Source organism: Xiphophorus maculatus, chromosome 9 (genome assembly GCF_002775205.1).
Source record: "Xiphophorus maculatus strain JP 163 A chromosome 9, X_maculatus-5.0-male, whole genome shotgun sequence".
NCBI lineage: Eukaryota > Metazoa > Chordata > Actinopteri > Cyprinodontiformes > Poeciliidae > Xiphophorus > Xiphophorus maculatus.
This window is the reverse complement of record NC_036451.1, coordinates 24,362,748-24,381,421: the sequence shown is the minus strand read 5'-3', so window position 1 is coordinate 24,381,421 and position 18,674 is coordinate 24,362,748. Positions and strand designations below refer to the sequence as shown.

General features: G+C 42.5%; 1 protein-coding gene across 5 annotated transcripts in view; it reads right to left on the bottom strand.

Annotated features, from left to right (window-relative positions):
• wwc3 (WWC family member 3) overlaps window positions 1-18,674 on the bottom strand; it is a 41,331-nt gene that overhangs the window by 2,763 nt on the left and 19,894 nt on the right. For 3 of the 5 annotated variants that reach the window (XM_023339649.1, XM_023339651.1, XM_023339652.1), the window contains exons 6-22: window positions 15,376-15,505; window positions 14,722-14,871; window positions 13,896-13,969; window positions 10,954-11,202; window positions 10,738-10,827; window positions 8,678-9,243; window positions 7,884-8,004; window positions 7,035-7,115; window positions 6,852-6,938; window positions 5,593-5,788; window positions 5,361-5,513; window positions 3,344-3,450; window positions 2,681-2,828; window positions 2,421-2,585; window positions 2,236-2,328; window positions 924-1,157; window positions 220-347 (exon numbers count right to left, since the gene is read on the bottom strand). In XM_023339649.1, coding sequence (XP_023195417.1) covers window positions 220-347; window positions 924-1,157; window positions 2,236-2,328; window positions 2,421-2,585; window positions 2,681-2,828; window positions 3,344-3,450; window positions 5,361-5,513; window positions 5,593-5,788; window positions 6,852-6,938; window positions 7,035-7,115; window positions 7,884-8,004; window positions 8,678-9,243; window positions 10,738-10,827; window positions 10,954-11,202; window positions 13,896-13,969; window positions 14,722-14,871; window positions 15,376-15,505 — 2,772 coding nt within the window. The remainder of the gene's footprint in view (window positions 1-219; window positions 348-923; window positions 1,158-2,235; window positions 2,329-2,420; window positions 2,586-2,680; window positions 2,829-3,343; window positions 3,451-5,360; window positions 5,514-5,592; window positions 5,789-6,851; window positions 6,939-7,034; window positions 7,116-7,883; window positions 8,005-8,677; window positions 9,244-10,737; window positions 10,828-10,953; window positions 11,203-13,895; window positions 13,970-14,721; window positions 14,872-15,375; window positions 15,506-18,674) is intronic. The other 2 variants (XM_023339650.1, XM_014470775.2) reach the window with 1 other exon arrangement.

Genomic DNA, 18,674 nt, shown 5'->3' with positions numbered 1-18,674 from the left:
CTGAAAATGGTTGTCATATCCCAATAATTTACGGCAGGGTTGGTGTGCTGACGAAAACACTGCTGCTTTAACGCCGGAAATTGTAGCTGCTTGCAAGCAGGCGCAGATGGAAACAAGGCAAACGAAGCTATTTCTGCTAAATGTTTTATGGAAAAAAAAAAGAAAAAAGAATGCATCTAAATTTCTGTAAAGTGAAAAGATGTGAATTTGTTTTCCAACCTGAATGTCTGCACCGGCAGGGGTTCCTTCTGGTTCTGCCCTCTCATCTGCAGAACCTCTTTGGAAGCCTTCCTCAGCCTCCTCTCCGCTGCCTCCTCCTGACGCTGCTCCTGCTTGCTCTGGTTGGCCTGCAGGGGGCGACACCACAGTCAACTTGCTGCTGCGGGGCAAGCAAAGCCCCCGAATGAAACTTTTCTGTAACAGACCCCGCGGAGGTGAGAAGCAGTCCGTATAATCATCATATCACTGTTTCTCAAAATAAAATCTCTTCAACGGCGCTGGTGTGAAGTACTCGGCAGATATGAAAGCGCACATGCGCAGAACGCACTGCTGCTCCGTTTATGCAAGAATGCACGGCCTGTTACACACAATGGCGGAACGCGTTGCGTTGCGCGACAAAACCTATTCAGTGTAGCACACTTCCTGATAAGGAATAAATGTTACATGGACACTTTGTTCATGGGAGACGGATTTCCGTTTATATTGAGATGTAAGCTAGCGAGGTGGAAGCTGAAGCCAACAGCGAATGAGCGGTAGACAACACGCTAAAACCACAGCGCCGTCTTGTGGCCATGGAATTGCAACTACAGCTGACTCAAGACGACTCAGTCTAAACCTGGAACTTTTCCCCTTTTCAATGACCGAAAATAGCCGTCAGTTTTCAGGCAGCGGTCTCGTGTAAACGTCGCCATGTCCGGTTGTACCTGTCTCTGGGCCTCTCTGAGCAGGCAGCGGAAGCGCTCGTCCCTCAGGGCCCAGGTGGGCAGCTCCTCGGCGTCGCTGGCCTGCGGCTCCTCCAGCCGCAGCTTGAGTTCCCTCAGGGCACTCAGCTCCTCCATCAGCTGCCGCAGACGCGTCCTGCAGGCCTGGAGGTCCAGCTCCAGGTCCAGCGAGGTCCGCGTCGGCTGCTCAGCCAATGAGGAGCGGTACGACGGCTGCTGGCACACACAAACACACGCCTTGAACGACACAGCGAGCAAAGATGCTGGAAGGATTCATTCGGATTTCATGAGACAGACCAATAAAAACCTGCTTACGATTTTCATAGTAAATTAGATACGAAGCATCCAACAAGCTTCACTCTATGGCTAAAACTATTAGTTGATCATGTTTAATCAACTATTGAAACAATCGTCAACTAATTGAGTAATTGATTAACCCTTAACAGTAGGATGCAGAGTAAAAAAACAGATTGTTGAAAGAACACACAGAGCAGTAAGTCAAAAGTGTACAAAAATATACATTTCGCATTCCAGGTGGGGAAAAAAGCTTTATAAACATGCTCTACTAAATGCACCTCAAGAGTTATTTTAGATTTTTTTTTCTTTTCAAGATATTGGGTTGTTTTGCATCTTGTAATGTCATTCTAATATTGTTTAAAGGACACTTGCATGGCGACATTTGGCCGAAAGTACCAAATATTTTAATCCAAATAATCAGTTAATCATCAAAATAATCGAGTGATTATTGATTAGATAATCATTAGTTGCAGCTCAACTTTATGCATGTGTTCATTACATTAGGCTAATTAGCGCAGGATCTTTATCGTCTACAGATAACTTTTTCTACCCAAATCTGGCTACTTTAAACATTCAGTGGTCTAGTAAAATGTACAGTTTATTGGTGAATTCAAAATAAAACATTTTACAAGTGAATTAATTAGGTGTTGGCAATATAAAATGAGTATGAACATGTATAGTTGGTGAGTAACATCAACTGTGATTTTGGCTCAGGGGACAAAAAGACAAGGTGCCAGAAAGTAAACAAACCTCTGCATCACTTCAGAGTCTCAGAACTGCTAATATGTTTTTGTTTTGTTTTTTTATTTAGGATTATCCTGCATTTAGCTCCACCTTTCCTTCCATCAACTCGAATGTATTCCTGCTGAAGCATGGTCCTGCCACCAAAGATTTAAAACATTTTTTATATATATAAGAAAAATAAATAAATAAAAATCTCCATCCACTTAAAATTCACCTGACGGACACTAAAGTTTTGTTTGTAAGGCGACAGCACCTGCTTGTATCGCAGTGTTCTTCTCTCCATGGTGTTTCTGACAAAAGGCAACTTCTTTGGTAAAGTGGAGCTGTCGCTGTCACTGCGATACAACTGAGAAAAACAGATAAATAAAAAATGTAGAAAGTTAAATCAATGTTCAGAACCAGAAAATGATTCACACACAGCTGTTGATCTGAACTCACCCTGCAGACGTAGTGACTCTGTGCGCCGGGCGAGAAGGTCTGGGAGCGAACAAGGGTGCCGCCCCGCATGAAAGGGGACCCGTGACCCCAGCGACCCCCCCTCTCTTTGGGTCGGACCCAAACCGGCTCTGGGAACGGCGACTCCGTCATGGTGGCCTTCTCGACCTGGAAACACGTCGGAGCTGCTGAATTCTCATTTTCATGGAGGAAAAAAAGCTTTAAAAAAAAAAAACCCTCCAAAACACAACTGCAGCTTTTACCTTTGCTGTAAAGTGTCTGCTGGGAGTCTGATCGCTGCGCCCCCCGGTGGAGAGGTAGACGCCCTCAGTGCACAAACCCTCCGAGTAAAAAGTTGGAACCGCTGCGCTGGTGCTGCAGCCGCTGTCCACAGACTCTGCCTGCTGACCCCTGGAAAACACACACACACACACACAACTTGTCATGAAAACACAAATTACAAAGACACGGCTGTAACCTGATATCCCAGGACACGTTTCTTTCTGACGGACAAATCCATTTTCTCAAGGAGACTTCAAGCAGTTCAAATTTAAAGACGTGATTAAAATTCAAATGTAGGCCTGTCATGATGATCAAATTTACTGGACCATAAATTGTCCCAGAAGTTATTACGATAAACGATAATGCTGGTTTATGTAATATAGTGGTAATGGCATAATAATGTAACAAAAGATTCTCAAAGATCAATAAACTTCAAATTCTAATAAACTGGAATTGGAAGACATTTTAATTGTCCAGAATAAATATAGAAAATTACAGGAATAATAAATTAAATGAATTATGAGATATCTGAAGATGTTTGTCATCCAGTTTTAGGTGGAAAGTACAAAAAAAAAAAAAAAAAAAGCCCCACACACTGGAAGCAGAAGGAATTTATGCTCAGACAGAGCCGTCAACACAGTCACCTGTCAGGCGTCGCCTTTCCACGCACGTCCTTCTCCGACCGCTGCAGCTCCAGCTCCTCCGGATGGGTGGAGGTGGAGGAGCGCGACGGCAAGTTGCCAACAGCGTCCTGTGACATGAGAGCAAACACCATCATCACACTAAAACTCTTCTTCCTCCTCATGTCAGTGATTCTTTTTGAAGCTTTGACGGCGAGTTGGGCGACACAGTATCGGAGCCCGGTGGGTGATCATAATATTAGCACAATAAAGATGCAATTTCACCAGAAGGACGTCCGAAAATTGAGGAAAACTTTAGTAAGAAGAAAAAAAAAAAGAAGAAGTTCCGTAACAGACTTGGTCATTTGATGGACTGGTTTGGGTCAGAATGCACAGATAAAACCCGTTAAGATAATAACAGCTGTGTGTTCATTTGATGTGCTTTTTAAAACGAAATAATATGGAACATATTTTCACACTGATGTAACCTGGCAGCATACAAATTAAAACTGATTTGACTGATAAAACAGTATTTAAGCACACAGCTGTTACCTTGAAGGTTGTATTAATGTGGCTCTCTAGAGTCTGGAGGGCCACATAAAGAGTTACGATGGGCTGGTTTTGGCCCCCGGGCCTCTAGTTTGACACACGTGTTAGAAGATGAAGTATTACTTTAACTGTAAAACTGACACCACAGTATAACCTCACAGGATGCTCGGCTTTCCACGTCATTTTTCGGGTCGGGGTTCTCGTCAAACTTTTACTTCATTCTCCTAACATTACGACTGGATTCTGGGAACGTCACTGATGTGTCATCACAACTTTATTCATGCATCAGTACCGCTGTATTCTTGTAATATTAGGACTTTGTCATCATAATAAAAAAAAAAATTAAAAAGCCAGTCTTTTGCACAAACAGGACAGACTGAACTCACGCTCATGGCACCCCCTGCAGGTGGCGAGTCGTATTACACAGCAGAGTTTGTTGCCATCGGTATAAAAGTACTGAAGTCACTCAATAGTTTTCACATTACAACCAAGAACTTCAGTGCATTTCTTTGGGGACTGGAAGCGATTGATAAAGTAGTGTGTAATCATGAGGTGGATGAAAAGGTCACACAGTTTTAACAATTTAAAACTGTGATATATACAGTATATATATATATATACACATCTCATACACATTTAAACCCCCTTTTTTTAGGTTTAAAAAGCCCTTAAAATTAGAGAAGTGAGGTGTGTGTATTCAGTACATTAGTAATTATCACTCAGGTCTTTTACAGCCCCGTATTTAGCTCCATTCATTTCCCACCACCATGCCGTTCCACAGTAGGAACAGTGTTAAATTTACACCTCCATGTAGACCAAATGTTAATCTTAGGCTTCATGTGATCAGAACTAATTTTGAGTGACTTGGACTTAAGATTTGATCACAATATTTTTTGTGATAATAAAAATGCCAATAAACTATTTATTGGGTGTTTTTTGTTTAACCTTATGCCTGTTAAAACAGTAATTATAGCTCCACATATACAAATATTGTTCTTGAAAAACAGAAACTAGTTTTTTCAGGATGCAGCTTACATAAATGTGTGATTTATATCACTAAACTGTACGCAATGACTGCATTTAATCATTTAAAACTAATTAAACCGTTATTAATTGAAATTTATGAGGTGATAAATCAAAATTCTTACCACAGTAATACGTTCTTCACCATAAAAAACGATAAATGCCCAATACAAATCAGAACAAATTCAGAGGTTGTAACAAACTCCAAGAGGGATTTCCTGTTAATTTCTGTAAACAATAACTTACTTTCTTTTCTTCCATACATACTAAAATGAAACTCACCCTACCTAGATCATCTTTCTAGACTGCAAGTCTTGAAAATCCTGCGTAACTTTTGCGCCGCCTCTCAAATACGCCCAGCTTTGCTTTGACCCGATGATCTGAAATATGTGGCCTTGACGCGGAAAAGGTAAAGGGGTGTGAATAGTTTCGCGAGTCGCTGTTCATCCGCGTGGCTGTGACCGTTTACCGTGGCTCTGGGCCGCGCCTCGTCCTCCTGGCTGTCGTGGGTCCGGCGGCTGTAGAGGGCCTTCTGCGAGTCGGTCAGCATCTGGACTCGCAGCCAGTGGTAAACCATGTCGGCGCTTCCCTCGCAGTCCGCCAGGCTCAGCTTGGCCGTGCCCTGCGGGAAACGACGGAGGGACACGGGTCAGGAGGGGCGTCTGAGGAGGCGCGCGGCTTCAGCTTCCCGTCGGACCCACCAGGAGCTCCTCCTGAGCCTGAGGGCCCAGCGAGCAGACCGACAGCTGCAGGGCGCACACCGCCAGGGCGTTGGCGGGGACGGGGATGCGGAAGCCTTCGTTGAAAGTCATCTGGCTCCGCGGCTCCAACGCGGTGCAACAGTAGAACGCACAGGCCCTGCTGGCGTCCAGGGGAATCAAGTGGACCTTCACATACCTTCAGGCAAACACGGCAAGAGGAAGAACAGGTGATGCTTCGCGCATCTGGATCACACAGATCTAAACAGGGTTCATGCTGAACACGTGACGAAGAAAACATTCACACAGTAGTTTGAGGTTTAATTTTAGAGTAAGGTTGACGGATTGGATTTTTTTTTTTCTTCTCATCTTTACGATGTGTCTGAAGAAAATCTGAAGATCTTCTTTTCTTGAGTTTTGTTGGCAAGAAACATTTGGTATGCTTTACCGCCAACCTACTGGTACCGAGTGTGGCTCAAAATGTCCTTTTTGTTTTTATACATGTAGTATCAAAGATCATATTAAAGCAACATGAATCCTTTTACTTTCTAAATTTCCCTGCAGCACATTTATAAAATTAAATGTTTCATCTTGTGTGCGACAGAAAAGTCCCCATGGGAAAAAAACTCCACTAAAAGAAAAAAAAAATTAAGACTCGTGATTAACGTAATTAAGGATAAATTACCTTTAAATTATTATTCAAGGTCTTATTTTAGACGTACAAATTTAAAAACGTTTTAAGAATGAACGGACACTAATTAGTGGAGATCCACAGCCAGGGTGGGAGAATCTGACAACAGAAAACTGTTAATGAAAAATTAAATGTCTTCAGATGGAAATTCTTTGAACTGAACTCTAAAAGGGAGTGAACAGAAATGTGCACAACACTTCTTATGCTAGTAAAGGAAACTGCAAAAGTAATTATGTTCTAGTGTGTGTCGGTCTGTCAAACACACAAAGTTGGTGGTTGCACCATAAACATGTGAAATGGTTGAAAGAGTGTGAATATTTTTGCATGCGTTGCAGTTTAAAGCTACCAATTGTGAGAAGAAACAATGAAAATCCAAAAATATATGCTTGATAACTACATGTGCACCAACTGGCAGCTTATTAGAGCAGAAAAACCACCTAATGTCTTATAGTCATGCTTTATCATTTCAATAAGAAAACCAGTTCTATAGTCACAGAGACTTTAGCTCTCTTCTATTCTGCATTTACAAAGGAAAAGTGTTACTTTAATTGCAACAGCTAAAAATACTCACACTTTATAGCTTTCTCTCACATTCGAACAGTTCAGACTCTTCAGCTGCAGCACATGCAGCCGCAGAGACTGAGAGGCGGATTCCCACCTGTAAAAACACAAACAGAAAACATGAGGTCATCCGGGAAACTGATCCCAGCCCCACTGCCATCTACAAAACGCTCTTCGATCAGAACAGACTTACAGCAGTCCTAGCTGGATCTGGGTGGGCTCGCTTGCAGCGGACGCCTCTTTGGCGTACGAAACCTCGTCATACTCCTCTGGCCTGTGGAACCAAAAGACAAGGCATCTGCAGGTTTCAGCAAGACACATTTAAGTATTTTCAAGACCCTTTTAATGCCTCCTTAAATGAAATTTAAGACATAAAAGTCTGTCGGTGTAGTGGTAGATTCTGCTGTGTTATGATCAAACACACGAACATTTCTGGGCTCTGTTTGGTTTGTGTTTCACACACTGCGTGTGCGGCTCTCTACAGCTTTCACCTCCATAATGTGGAGCTCAAAGGTTTGCTTTAGCACAAAAAGTAGCAGGTCTGCCAACAGAAGTCAGCCAACGGTGAAAACAAACTCCAGCCAACTGGAGCTAAAACTGATCTTTGCTGCAGATGCAAAAACTCTAGCTAGCAGGCTAGCAAGGGTAGATTAGCATCCTGTTCTGCCTGATAGAAAAGTTCTGAGAGGAAAAAAAAAAAAAAAAACACGACATGTACGGGATTAAGCAGTTCTGCCACAACAAAATTTAAGACCTGTGATTCAAGGCCAACTTGCATCTTTTATGAATCAAAGACATTTTTAGGAATTAATTTTAGATCCATGAATTAAAGACTTTTTAAGGGTGCGAGGAAAATCTGTTTTCTTTCCATGCATGAAACAAGTTGCAGAAATCACTTCAGGACATGCAGTAGCTGAATCATTATTTTAACTGAAGTGATTCCTGTGGGGATTAGCTGTTGCTTTGAATTTAAAGGCATCATCATCATCAACAACAACATATTGTTCCTGTTCATGTGTTACGAGCGAGGGCGCTCTCTCACCTTTTACCCCACGCCTCGAACACGCCGCTGTCCGTGGCCAGAGCGTCCTCGGAAACCCCCGCCGAGACTCGCCTGGCTCTCCTGCCGCTCCGGTTGGCGCTGTTGCCCCGCAGCGTCACCCCTAGCAACAGAGGAGTAGAAAATCCGGATATGCTACGGCTGAAGAGATTAATCGATTACAGACGTAACTGTCAGGTAATTTAGTATTCAATTAATTGTTGACTGGAGTATACAGACTGAAAAAAGGGGCAATCTGTTGAAACAAAAACACAAAGAGCGCAGCAACAAAGCCAGAACTGTACAAAACATACAGAACACACATTTAGTATTTAAGATAAAAAGAAAGAAAAAAAAGGTTGTAAATATGTTCAACCCAGAACTACTCTAGTGGCATCATAGTTTTAGCTTCACTTCTGTAAAAACAAAAAATTATTTAGCACCTTTTGCAATCCAATTTTTAATTGGTTAACAGTCAGCAGGTTGGCACTATGCTGTATAGACTCCAAGTCAAGCAGGAAAAGCTGAGCTTCTCACAATGATCAATCGTTCACTAATGGAAGTGAAATGTTTATTTTCTTAAATAATTTGTAATTATGTGTATCTTTTAATGCATTTCCAATAGTGTACAAAAAAGGCTTAAAAGGTTAAATAAATAAAAATTTTTTACAAAGTGTTAAAAAATTTTTATCCGATTAATCGTCAGAATAAATAGATAGAAAAATCGAAGACTAAGCTCTAGAATATTCCACAGATGAGTTTCTATAGTTTATAGGAGAGGGCTGCGCTCCGCCTACCTGTGGAGGTGAAGGCCGTCTGAGCCCCGCCTTCTCTCTGGCTCTTGCTGTCCAGCTGGTGCAGCGCGGCGGGGCTCACCGTGTCCTCGCCGCCCATCAGGACGCCGTGCGACACGGTTTGCGCCCGCAGCCCCTCCAGCAGGCTGCGCCCCGCCTGCTCCATGTACTCCTCAGTCATCTGGGTGAGGGGGCAGTCCTGAGGCGCCAAGTGGTATGGCGTGTCCATGGGCGAGCTGGGCGGAGACAGGGACGAGAGCGAGGAGCGGGAGGAGAGGGAGGCCAGGGACTGCGGGGTGTCGTGAGAGCGCTTGCTCTTGCTCTGCGTCATGTGTTCGGGGTTGAAGACCGAGCAGTCCCTGGACGCGCTCTCCGGGGGCAGCAGGTATCGGAGGTGTGGGTCGAGAGCCTCCGCCGCCCCTTCGTGGCGCTCGTACTGCGGCACGCCGTAGATGTCGCTGAAGCTGATGGAGCTGAGGGAGCCGCGGCTGGACGCCAAGGAGCCTCGGCTGGAGGCCAGAGAGCCGCGGCTGCTGCTGGAGGACACCGTCAGAGAACTGGCAGACAGGCTGGGGACAGACCAGAGACAGCTCTGAAGACACTGTCCAGAGGCGTTTTTATTCTCTATCCTCAGTACAACGACTGTAAAAACACAGCTTTGTAATCAAGTATGGATACAGCATGAGCTAGAAAAGCTCTCTAAAAGGGGCAGCATTACGTGAGTCCAGTCACATAGCGCTATTTTGTATTGATTATTGCAACAGCGTCTTCACAGGTCTGTCCAACAAATCAATCAAACAGCTGCAGCTGATCCAGAATGCTGCTGCTGGTGTTCTCACTAAAACCAGGAAGATAGAGCATATAACACCAGTTTTAAAGTCCCTCCACTGGCTCCCTGTAGCTCAAAGAATAGACTTTAAAATACTGTTGTTAGTTTATAAATCACTGAACGGCTTAGCACCACAATACATTAAAGATATGCTTTTATTGTATCAACCTTCCAGACCTCTAAGGTCTTCCGGTTCTGGTTCTGCTCTGCATCCCCAGAACCAGAACCAAACGAGGAGAAGCAGCTTTCAGCATCTATGCACCACAAATTTGGAACAAACTTCCAGAAAACTGTAAAACAGCTGAAACACTGACTTCTTTTAAATCTCAACTAAAAACCCACCTGTTTAGAATTGTATTTGAAATGTAATCAATTATAAATTTATTGATGTAACTTGACTTAATGATTGATTCTATATTGCATTGTGATTCTGTGTTTGATATGATGTAAAGCACTTTGAAATGCCTTGCTGCTGAAATGTGCTATACAAATAAAATTTGATTGATTGATTTTATAGCACAAGCTATGTTACACTAGTTATAAAAATGCTGTACATATCAAATATGGTTTAAAATATATTTGACTTCATAATTGAAATTGGGCCTCTGTCTCTTTAAGGAACTCCTGCTTTTTCTGAAACGCCGCCTTCATGAAGTCATCACAACATGGCTCCTCCCTTAAACAATGTTTTTACCAGTGTTTCACTGAGCAGTAGCTCCTATAATGAGCTCAGCAGACGCTCAGCTCCAGAGTGTTTGCTAATTGCTGCTGGCTAGTTTGAAGGAGCTGAGTGGGGGAATCCCAAAGAAGAGGTGTAGGGATGCTGGACCCTTTGAGGAGGAGCTTTGCCCTGGAAGGCGGGGCTAGGTTCACTCAGGTGTTTTCCCAATGGTTGCCATGGAGATTAAAGGATTTCTAAAACATGCAATATGAATCAAGGCAACACTCCAGGTGTGTTTTTGATGGGAGAACAACATTAAAACGTGATCTAAAGCATAAAAAAAAAAAGTTGATTTTACATGATACTGCCCCTTTAAGAAGGACCTCCTGTAAAGTGACCTGATCAGAGGTATTTTTGAGTGGAAGCTTGTTTTTGGGAGGACTCGTGATGAAATCATGACTTTGAACACAAACAAACAGCGGCCATGAAACAAAGTTGTTTAGGTGGTTGAACGGCTGCGTAGCTCATGTGAGGCTGACTGCTTTGGCAGGAAAGAAGCAGCGTGCGGCTCACCTCTTCAGCTGGGAATGAAGGTAGGTGGTGATGCGCGTGGCCTCCTGCAGCTGCCTGAGCAGGTCGTTCCTCTTCTCCTGCTGCAGCAACCTGTTGGCAGGAGAAACCAAAGCACAACAAGTGAAATGAGAACGCCAGCCGACTCGGTTGCGGTGCATCAAACGCGCGAGCAGAAACGGCCTCGAGGGATTTGTGTTCCTTTTTCTGACATCTCACCTCTGATTGGCTCCCTGGCTCTGGGAGCTGTGGGCTTTCTGCACCTCCTCCTCCAGCCTGGAGCGCTCCTCCTCCAGCTGCTGCTGCTTCTCCGCTGCCTGTGGCTTCTTGCTGACCAGGATGAGCTCCTGCAGGAGGGCCTCCTTCTCGCGCAGGAGCTGCAGGAAGTCCCTGTCGCGGTCCGCCTCGGCGCGGCCCGACCAGCTCTCGCTGTCGAGCTGAGCGAGTTGGTGCTGGATGCTCTGCACCCTGACAGGACAGCAAGACAGTCAGCTCAGTTCTCTCATTTGCTCCTCATACTTGGGACTCGTATGGTTAGGAGCGGGCAAGTACATTTATTTTTTTCAGTCATGTTGGAAGGAAAAATGACAGTTACAAAGTTCACAGGCTGAGGTCCAGCAGGAGACCAGAAAAAAACCAAACATTTATGTAAATATTAGACATGCTATCAACAAGCTAACAAGTTTCAGTTTTGTGCAGTTATTCCTTAAATCAGCTGTGATGAAGACTGTCGTGTTACCACAACTTCAGTGTACGTTATCTTATCCAAGACATGGACAACCACTAAAACTGACAGGCCAGTGTAACGCTACAAAGTGATATTCACAGACGTTTTCCATCTAACCTGAAAGAACTCGAGCTATTTTGCACAAAAGAAAAAAGAAAGCTGGCAAAATGTGTAAAGCTTCAGACCTGCAGTTTAATGTAGCTATACACTCAGGGAAGCTCAATACAAATCCTAGTCTGTTGTTTCAAAAACCTCTACAATCTGTGTTGGTGCAGAAAAATCAAAAGCAGGTAGACTTACAGAAACTAAATTTAGTATATTATATTTTAAGTTTTCCACACCGCAAAATATAATGTATAAAAAAAAACTGTTACTCATCTTTTCTGTGTATAAACTATGAATTTAAATCCCTGCATGTTCTGTCCAGTTTTGTATGACTGATTAATATTGTGCCTGAACGACTGTTTTAATATTATAATCAAGCAGCTTTGAGTGTTTATTAAGAAGTCCATCCATCCATCCATCTTCTTCCGCTTATCCGAGGTCGGGTCGCGGGGGTAGCAGCTTCAGAAGGGAGGCCCAGACTTCCCTCTCCCCAGCCACTTCTTCTAGCTCCTCCGGGGGAATAAGAAGTATTTCTGTATATTTTTTCCCTGTTCTGCTCCTTATAATACATCACAAAGAGAACAAGCTAATATTAGCTGGTTATTTAGTGGGGTTATGCCAATAAAGCTTCCTTCTTTATAGTCATAACTAAAAAGTTATTTGCGCTAACCTTTAGTCAGTAATCATAAACATTGCTTTCGATAATGCCAAACCGCTACGCCGGTATTTAGCAGAACCTGAAAGTTGGGAAAAGCACTAAGCACAATATTAGCCCAGTTATTAGCGAAATATTTTTCAACAGTGGGCACACTTCTGCTGATTCTCCACTAGCAGAGCAAAATGTTTGTTTAGCGCTTTTGCTAACTTTGAAAACGTTAGCTCTCCCTAAATTAATGTTTCAGGGTAAACTACAAAGCGCTAGTTTACTTGGCTGCTTTGTCAAATTTAAGCTAAATAATGTTCACCATCTGTGTTCACTATTAATTCTTCAAGTAGTTACACATTCATATTCATGCTCTTATTTTGAAATGAAGCAGTTCCGTTTCCTCTCAAGTTCTGTTTTTTCTCCTCCAATAACCATTTCAAACAAGAAACTAATATGAAACACAGACAGAACAAGATCTAAATATAAATACAATATCTAAGGGAATTTTAAAACATTCAAGTTATAATGTCAACATTAAATTGATGTTGTAGTCTTTCAAGGCCAAATATAATTTGAAGTGAAATTAGCGCTTTAGCATTAGCTTTGGCTAAATACCATATTGGTGTAGCGCTATAAGGTCAGGGAAATTACCTTTTTAGTTAGTTGAGCCCACCACTAATTTTCAATTTGTTGACTTTTTAAAGTAGTAGGAAAAAATCTTTTAGGTAGCAGGTTTTTGTAAAAGCAACTCTTCCTTTATCTAAGCGAATCCAGACATGGAAAATGGTAAAAACACGCCATACTTTTAACGGTAGCAACAAAAATCTTTTAACTGATCAACTTCTAATAACTATTTAATAACCAAAGTTGTTTCCAAATAGCCACCTGTAACTATCGACACAGAGCAATATTCATTCTGCTGGCAGAGCACAACATGTGTTTACTCTGGACAAGTATTTATGGCAACAACAGGAAGTAAACAGCGCTCGGTCTCCATGCTGCGACCTCCTGCAGGTGGAAACTGACTGGGAGATTCACTCAGACCTGAAACAATCTCAGGAATCGCGCTGTCAGTTGATAAAATAATCCGTTTATATGAGCTGGATTTCAGAAGAAGTGACTCAGCATGAAAGTTTCCCTTCTTTGCTGCTCTGACTCTGATGTCATGGCTTGGTGCTGCCGTTTGTGGATCCCCCACAGCAACATGAGTCTCATAAAAACGATTACGACTGAGCCGGTGTAATGATACGGCCTTTTTGTTTCCCCAATTAGACGAAACGCGAGCCCTTTTTTTTTACGCCGCAGTGTCAAGCGCGGTCCAACGGCGTCGTTTAAAAGCACAGTTTGTATTTTGGGCCACCTTGTGGAGGACCAGGCTGTGCACTGCGGCTGGGCAGTGGGCAGTCCTATTCTGGCTGAGCACACAAAGGCAGCACACAGTCGGCAGCAGCACGGCCAGCAAAGAATGTGACCACCCAGCTCTTTCTGCTGACCAGACATCCCTCAGTGGCTGATGGACCCAAATACTATTCATAACTCGTCCTCCCACCCTTCCAGGGGGCAGCATGTGGAGGTGGTGGTGGGGGAATGGGGGCACGTTGATGCAGGGGTGAGTGATTTGGTGCTGCATGCCTCTGTGTCTCGGTGCTACCACTGACAAAACAAACAGCTGGGCAGACTTACTTCTTCTTGGCTTCTTCGTACTGCCAGTTGAGTTTGACTTTGTCCACCAAATGGGATGGAGCTTGGGAACCGTACTTCAGAAAAAAGGAAAACACAAAACGTTAGCAAGTCCTGATGACTCAGATGAGCACTGAAACGATTAATCGGATTAATCGTGATGAATCGATTGAAATAATTGTCAACTAATTTAGTAACTGATTAATCGTTAACTGGAGCATACAGACTCGAAAAAGGCCATTTGCTGAAAGACACTCAGAGCAGTAATTAAGCCAAAACTCTACACATATATATATATATATATATACACACATATTTTGCGTTTAAGACAAAAAAAAAAAAATCTTTGAATATGTTCTACCCAGTACTCTGGTAGTTTTTAGCTTCATCTGGTTCAAATTCTGTAAAACCAAAATCTCCTATTAAGTATCCTTTGCTATCCAATTAATAGAAAAAAAAATGTCAGTCAAACCATAAATGACCGAGCGTACAATAAAGAAATGCTCCATTGTTGCATTTTAGACAATTAGAAAGTTTTAAACTTTTTCTTACTTAACATGATTTGAATTACTTGTTTACTTGCATCTTTTAACATGTTTACAATTCTGTATAAATTAACTTAAATGGTTGAATGAAAAATCTGGAGAATTTGGCCATTTTATTTTAGCTGATAAACCGTTCAATCAGCAGAACAATCGATTAGTAAAATAATCAATAGTTGGAGCTCAATCCAAATCTACGAAGTTATTCGCTGGAGACGTTATGAGATTAATACACGCAGCCGACCTCTGTATAAATCAGACATTAAGGTAGTTGTATGACCCCTGACCTCTCCCATGATGTCCGTCTGGCAGCCGGTGTCGCAGTACTGCTGCGGATAGCACTGGTCGCCGGCGGTGGCGGTGCTGTCCGCCGCCTCGCCGGCTGCGTCGCTGACAGACAGGCTGGTCTGGAAGTGGACAGTCAGCTTAGCCAGGCTCTGAAAAACAAAAAATAAATATTCAGATAAATCTTTACATTCAAAAGAAAGATATTCAAACAACCTCAGTCTGAAAGCAGACCAAAAGAAATCAATGAAACCCTTAAACAGCATCGATAGGCTGTTTGACTTTCATTGGATGTATAAAAGTTTAAATCTTTAAAAGAAATATGAAGGTCAGACTGATAACTAAAGACCAGAGCTTCTGGAATATTGTTCTCTGGACAGAAAACACGTTTGGCGTAAACCAAATGCTGACATCACACTACTTCTTCCTATGCTGTTTTTTTAAATATACATTTTACTTATTTAATAAAACAAGATTCTGTTTTTATCTCCAATTAAAATCAGTTCTTTTATCAGAGCTAAAAATGTCTGATAGCTTCGTCACTTTGTGATGAGTGGAACAGAACAGTAGACAGAAACGGACACTAGAGGTCAGCATCAAATATGCAAACTGCAGCTGAGCGAGCCGTGTGGGTGGAGTGAGAAGGAGGCAGTTACCTGGATGAGGTCCTGCCTCTCCTTCTCGCCTGTGCTGATGGACTTCTTGATGCTGCGCAGCTCGTTGAAGATGGCCTGAGCCTCGTCCAGCTTGTAGTTCGTCTGACTGCAGGACATCTTCCTATCAATCCTGAACAAACACATCAAACATGTTTGCTTAGCAAACGAGTAGCTCTTAACCTTCCTTTTGATTCACTTCCAGTATCTCTATTAGGCTAGATTTGGCATTTTGTGACACTTTAATGATCAGAGTCATTTTAATATGAGTAAATACAAAAGGTTATTTTCAAATGATTATCCAAACCAACCTGGCCCTGTGTCAAAACAGCAATCCCCCCCCCACTGAACCTGACCTCACATCTAGCTGTGTCACCCTTGGCAACAACAACTGCCGTCAAGCATTTTGCAGAGGCCAGCGGTTTTTGTTCTTTATACCGCTGTGGAGAAATCTGGCCCACTCTTTGCAGAGTTGCTTTAACTCAAGTCGTATTGAGGAGTTTTCAAGCATTGAAGCTGCAACATACAACTTTTAGAAATAGTTTTAGCAAATATGTAAGAAAAAAAAAACATGTCATTATGTCACGTAGGATAATATGAGAGAGAATCTGTGAAAAACCCGAGCTCCTCTGCCTTCTCCATGTGGTCCTACTGCCATCTGCAGAAATACACGGTTAGGGCAGAAACAACCAGTCAGAGCCACGGGGACGGTCTTAGCGATGTCAATCACCCTTCTGTATATGCAGCTAAATGTGCTAATGGTAGAGAAACAACGTACCACTCCAGGTAAGCTGTTCATGTGGCGTCATCAGTGGCCATGCTAACTAGCCTTAGCATTCACTACAGGCTCTGATATGGGGAACCAGCTGTTTACGAGGATGACTGACAGCACCAGGACCCTCCTCCTGGCTCTGATTGGTTGATTCTGCTCCAGCTGTATATTTCTGCAGATGGCAGTAGGACCACTGGGAGAAGCCAGAGGCGCTCCATCTTTTCACAGATTATCTGCCTCATACTACACATAGTGACAGCTTTAACAAATATGTAAAAGAATTTTTTCCTAAAAATTACATACTACACCTTTAACAGCTTGTTTAAGGTCACAGCATTTCAGTCTGGAAATGCTGTGACCTTTTGTATTTCTGAGGTCATGTTGGTTCTGTTTAAGAGATGTCTAGATTCTACAGGTCTTGTTCAGAAATGGATGATAAAGGTGAAATACACCTAAAATATAGTTAATTACACATAATTAACTTGACTTAGTTATGTAAAATAATATAATTACATATCTTTCTCCTCCCTGATAAATAAAAACATCATTTCAACCTGATTTGAGTTTCATTTTGTGAAACTTGACAAAGAAAAGCAAAAACAAAAGGAATCCGTAAGGGAGAAAGAATTTCTGTGGGAGGTTTCGTTCATCAATAACGCAGCAGTTTATTTTTAGGTTTTGGGCCGTTTCAGTCATGAGACACCGGACACAGATTCTGTTTTCAGATGTTCTTCCAGGCTTTCCCAGGTTTAGTAAGTGAAATATGATTTTTAGAGCCAGCTCATTCACAAGGCGCTAACAGGAAATGAATAAGTCCAATCACACTGCAAGGCTCCTCATGTGTTCACACACTGCAGTTTTTTCCCCCCACATTAGACTCATTTTATTTAGAAAGTCTTTTTATGCAAGCGGCCGACGATGTAGAAATCAAGTTAACCTAAAAATAATAAATCTGAAAAGTGTGGCATGCGTTTTTCATATTAAGCGGGTATTCCCCCAAACTTCTGAACTCAAATATGACAAAATTATCACACAATATACCAAATAAAGAGCTTTCTGACTGAGGATATGCTTCGACTATTTAAATAGTCAACTAATTTAGTAATCAATTAATCGTTAACCGAATACTCAAGAAAATGCCATTTTGTGAAATAAAGACATAAAGCAGTAATTAATCCAAATCTGTGTAAAGAATGTGTACATTTTGCATTTAAGATAAAAACATTGTGAATATATTCTACCCAGAACTCCTATAGTTTTAGATTCACCCATTTCAGATTTACAAAGGAAATGCTATGAACAGGATTGAGTTATTCATTTGCACTTTTAAATGAATTTCTAATGCATAAAAAAGACATAAGTGGTTAAATGAAACATCTGCAGAATGTGCCATTTTTTAAAAATAAATCCAATTAACCGATTAATTGATTACTAAAATAATGGCTGGTTGCATAGGGGCGGGGCCGGGAGGGCGTGACTAGCTCTCCTTCAACAGCAGGTTCTGTCCATCCTGACCCAGAAACAGGTTCTGCTTTGTCTCTCCTCTCCAACCCCCTGGTGGAGCCTGCGAGGTTCAAACTTTTATGTCCCCAGAACGGAAAAAAAAAAAAAAGAAAATTTAAAAACTACCGCTCGGTGCCAACCACTCCATAGGCTCGCATTTCCTTCAGTCTGCCAAGGCGTGACAACAATCCACCGGGACGTCGGCTGGACAAGCCCTGAAAGCGTTTGTGAAACTCGCCAAGATAAAGAGGTGCAAAGATGATAGAAAGCCTAAACCACAACTCCTGACTTCTTTAATGGTTGTAGTAACGATTATCATCGAGTGGGTTTGGTTTGGGGGTGGATATACACCAGAAATTGTTTATCAGCTTATCTGATGTGGTGAACAATTTGCTTTATTGCTGATCACAGCTAAGATTAACCAAAAAAACACAACAGCCTGAAGGGTCACTCCTGCTCTGAGCCCGAGCAATCCGCACAGAACAATGGGACACGCACAGACCAGCAAACAAAGTCACAAACACGCCTACAAGCACGTATACACATCGCAGCACTCCGTGTTTCTTTCTCTTTTTTTTGCAAGCTGTGTATTCTTCCCGGCTATTCTGGGAATCACTTGAGTTGCGTATTATCTAAGAGATAAGGAACTTCTTTGCCAGGACTCAGGAAGTGCAGAGGAATTTGCAGCCAGATATCTGTGTTTTTGAAAACCGCTTTAGAGGCCCCCTCCCTCTTCGCGTCTCACGCCCCGCTCCCATCCCCTCCGTGGAACAACTTCCTCTCTCCAGGCTGAGCCTTGGCTCCCTGCACTCCACTGGTGCATCCTCTTCCTGAGGTGGAGTCGCCTTTTCCATCAAAAAGAGAGAGAGAGAAAAAAAATCCCTCCATTTGGCTTTTCTCAAAAGCTCTCTTTTCCCCTCTCGCTCAGCGAGGTGGAGCTTCTATTTCTAACATGAAATTTGGAATGGCTCAGAAATCTTCCCAGCACAGAGAGATGGTTTGTGTGCGTGCATGTGTCAGAGTCTGA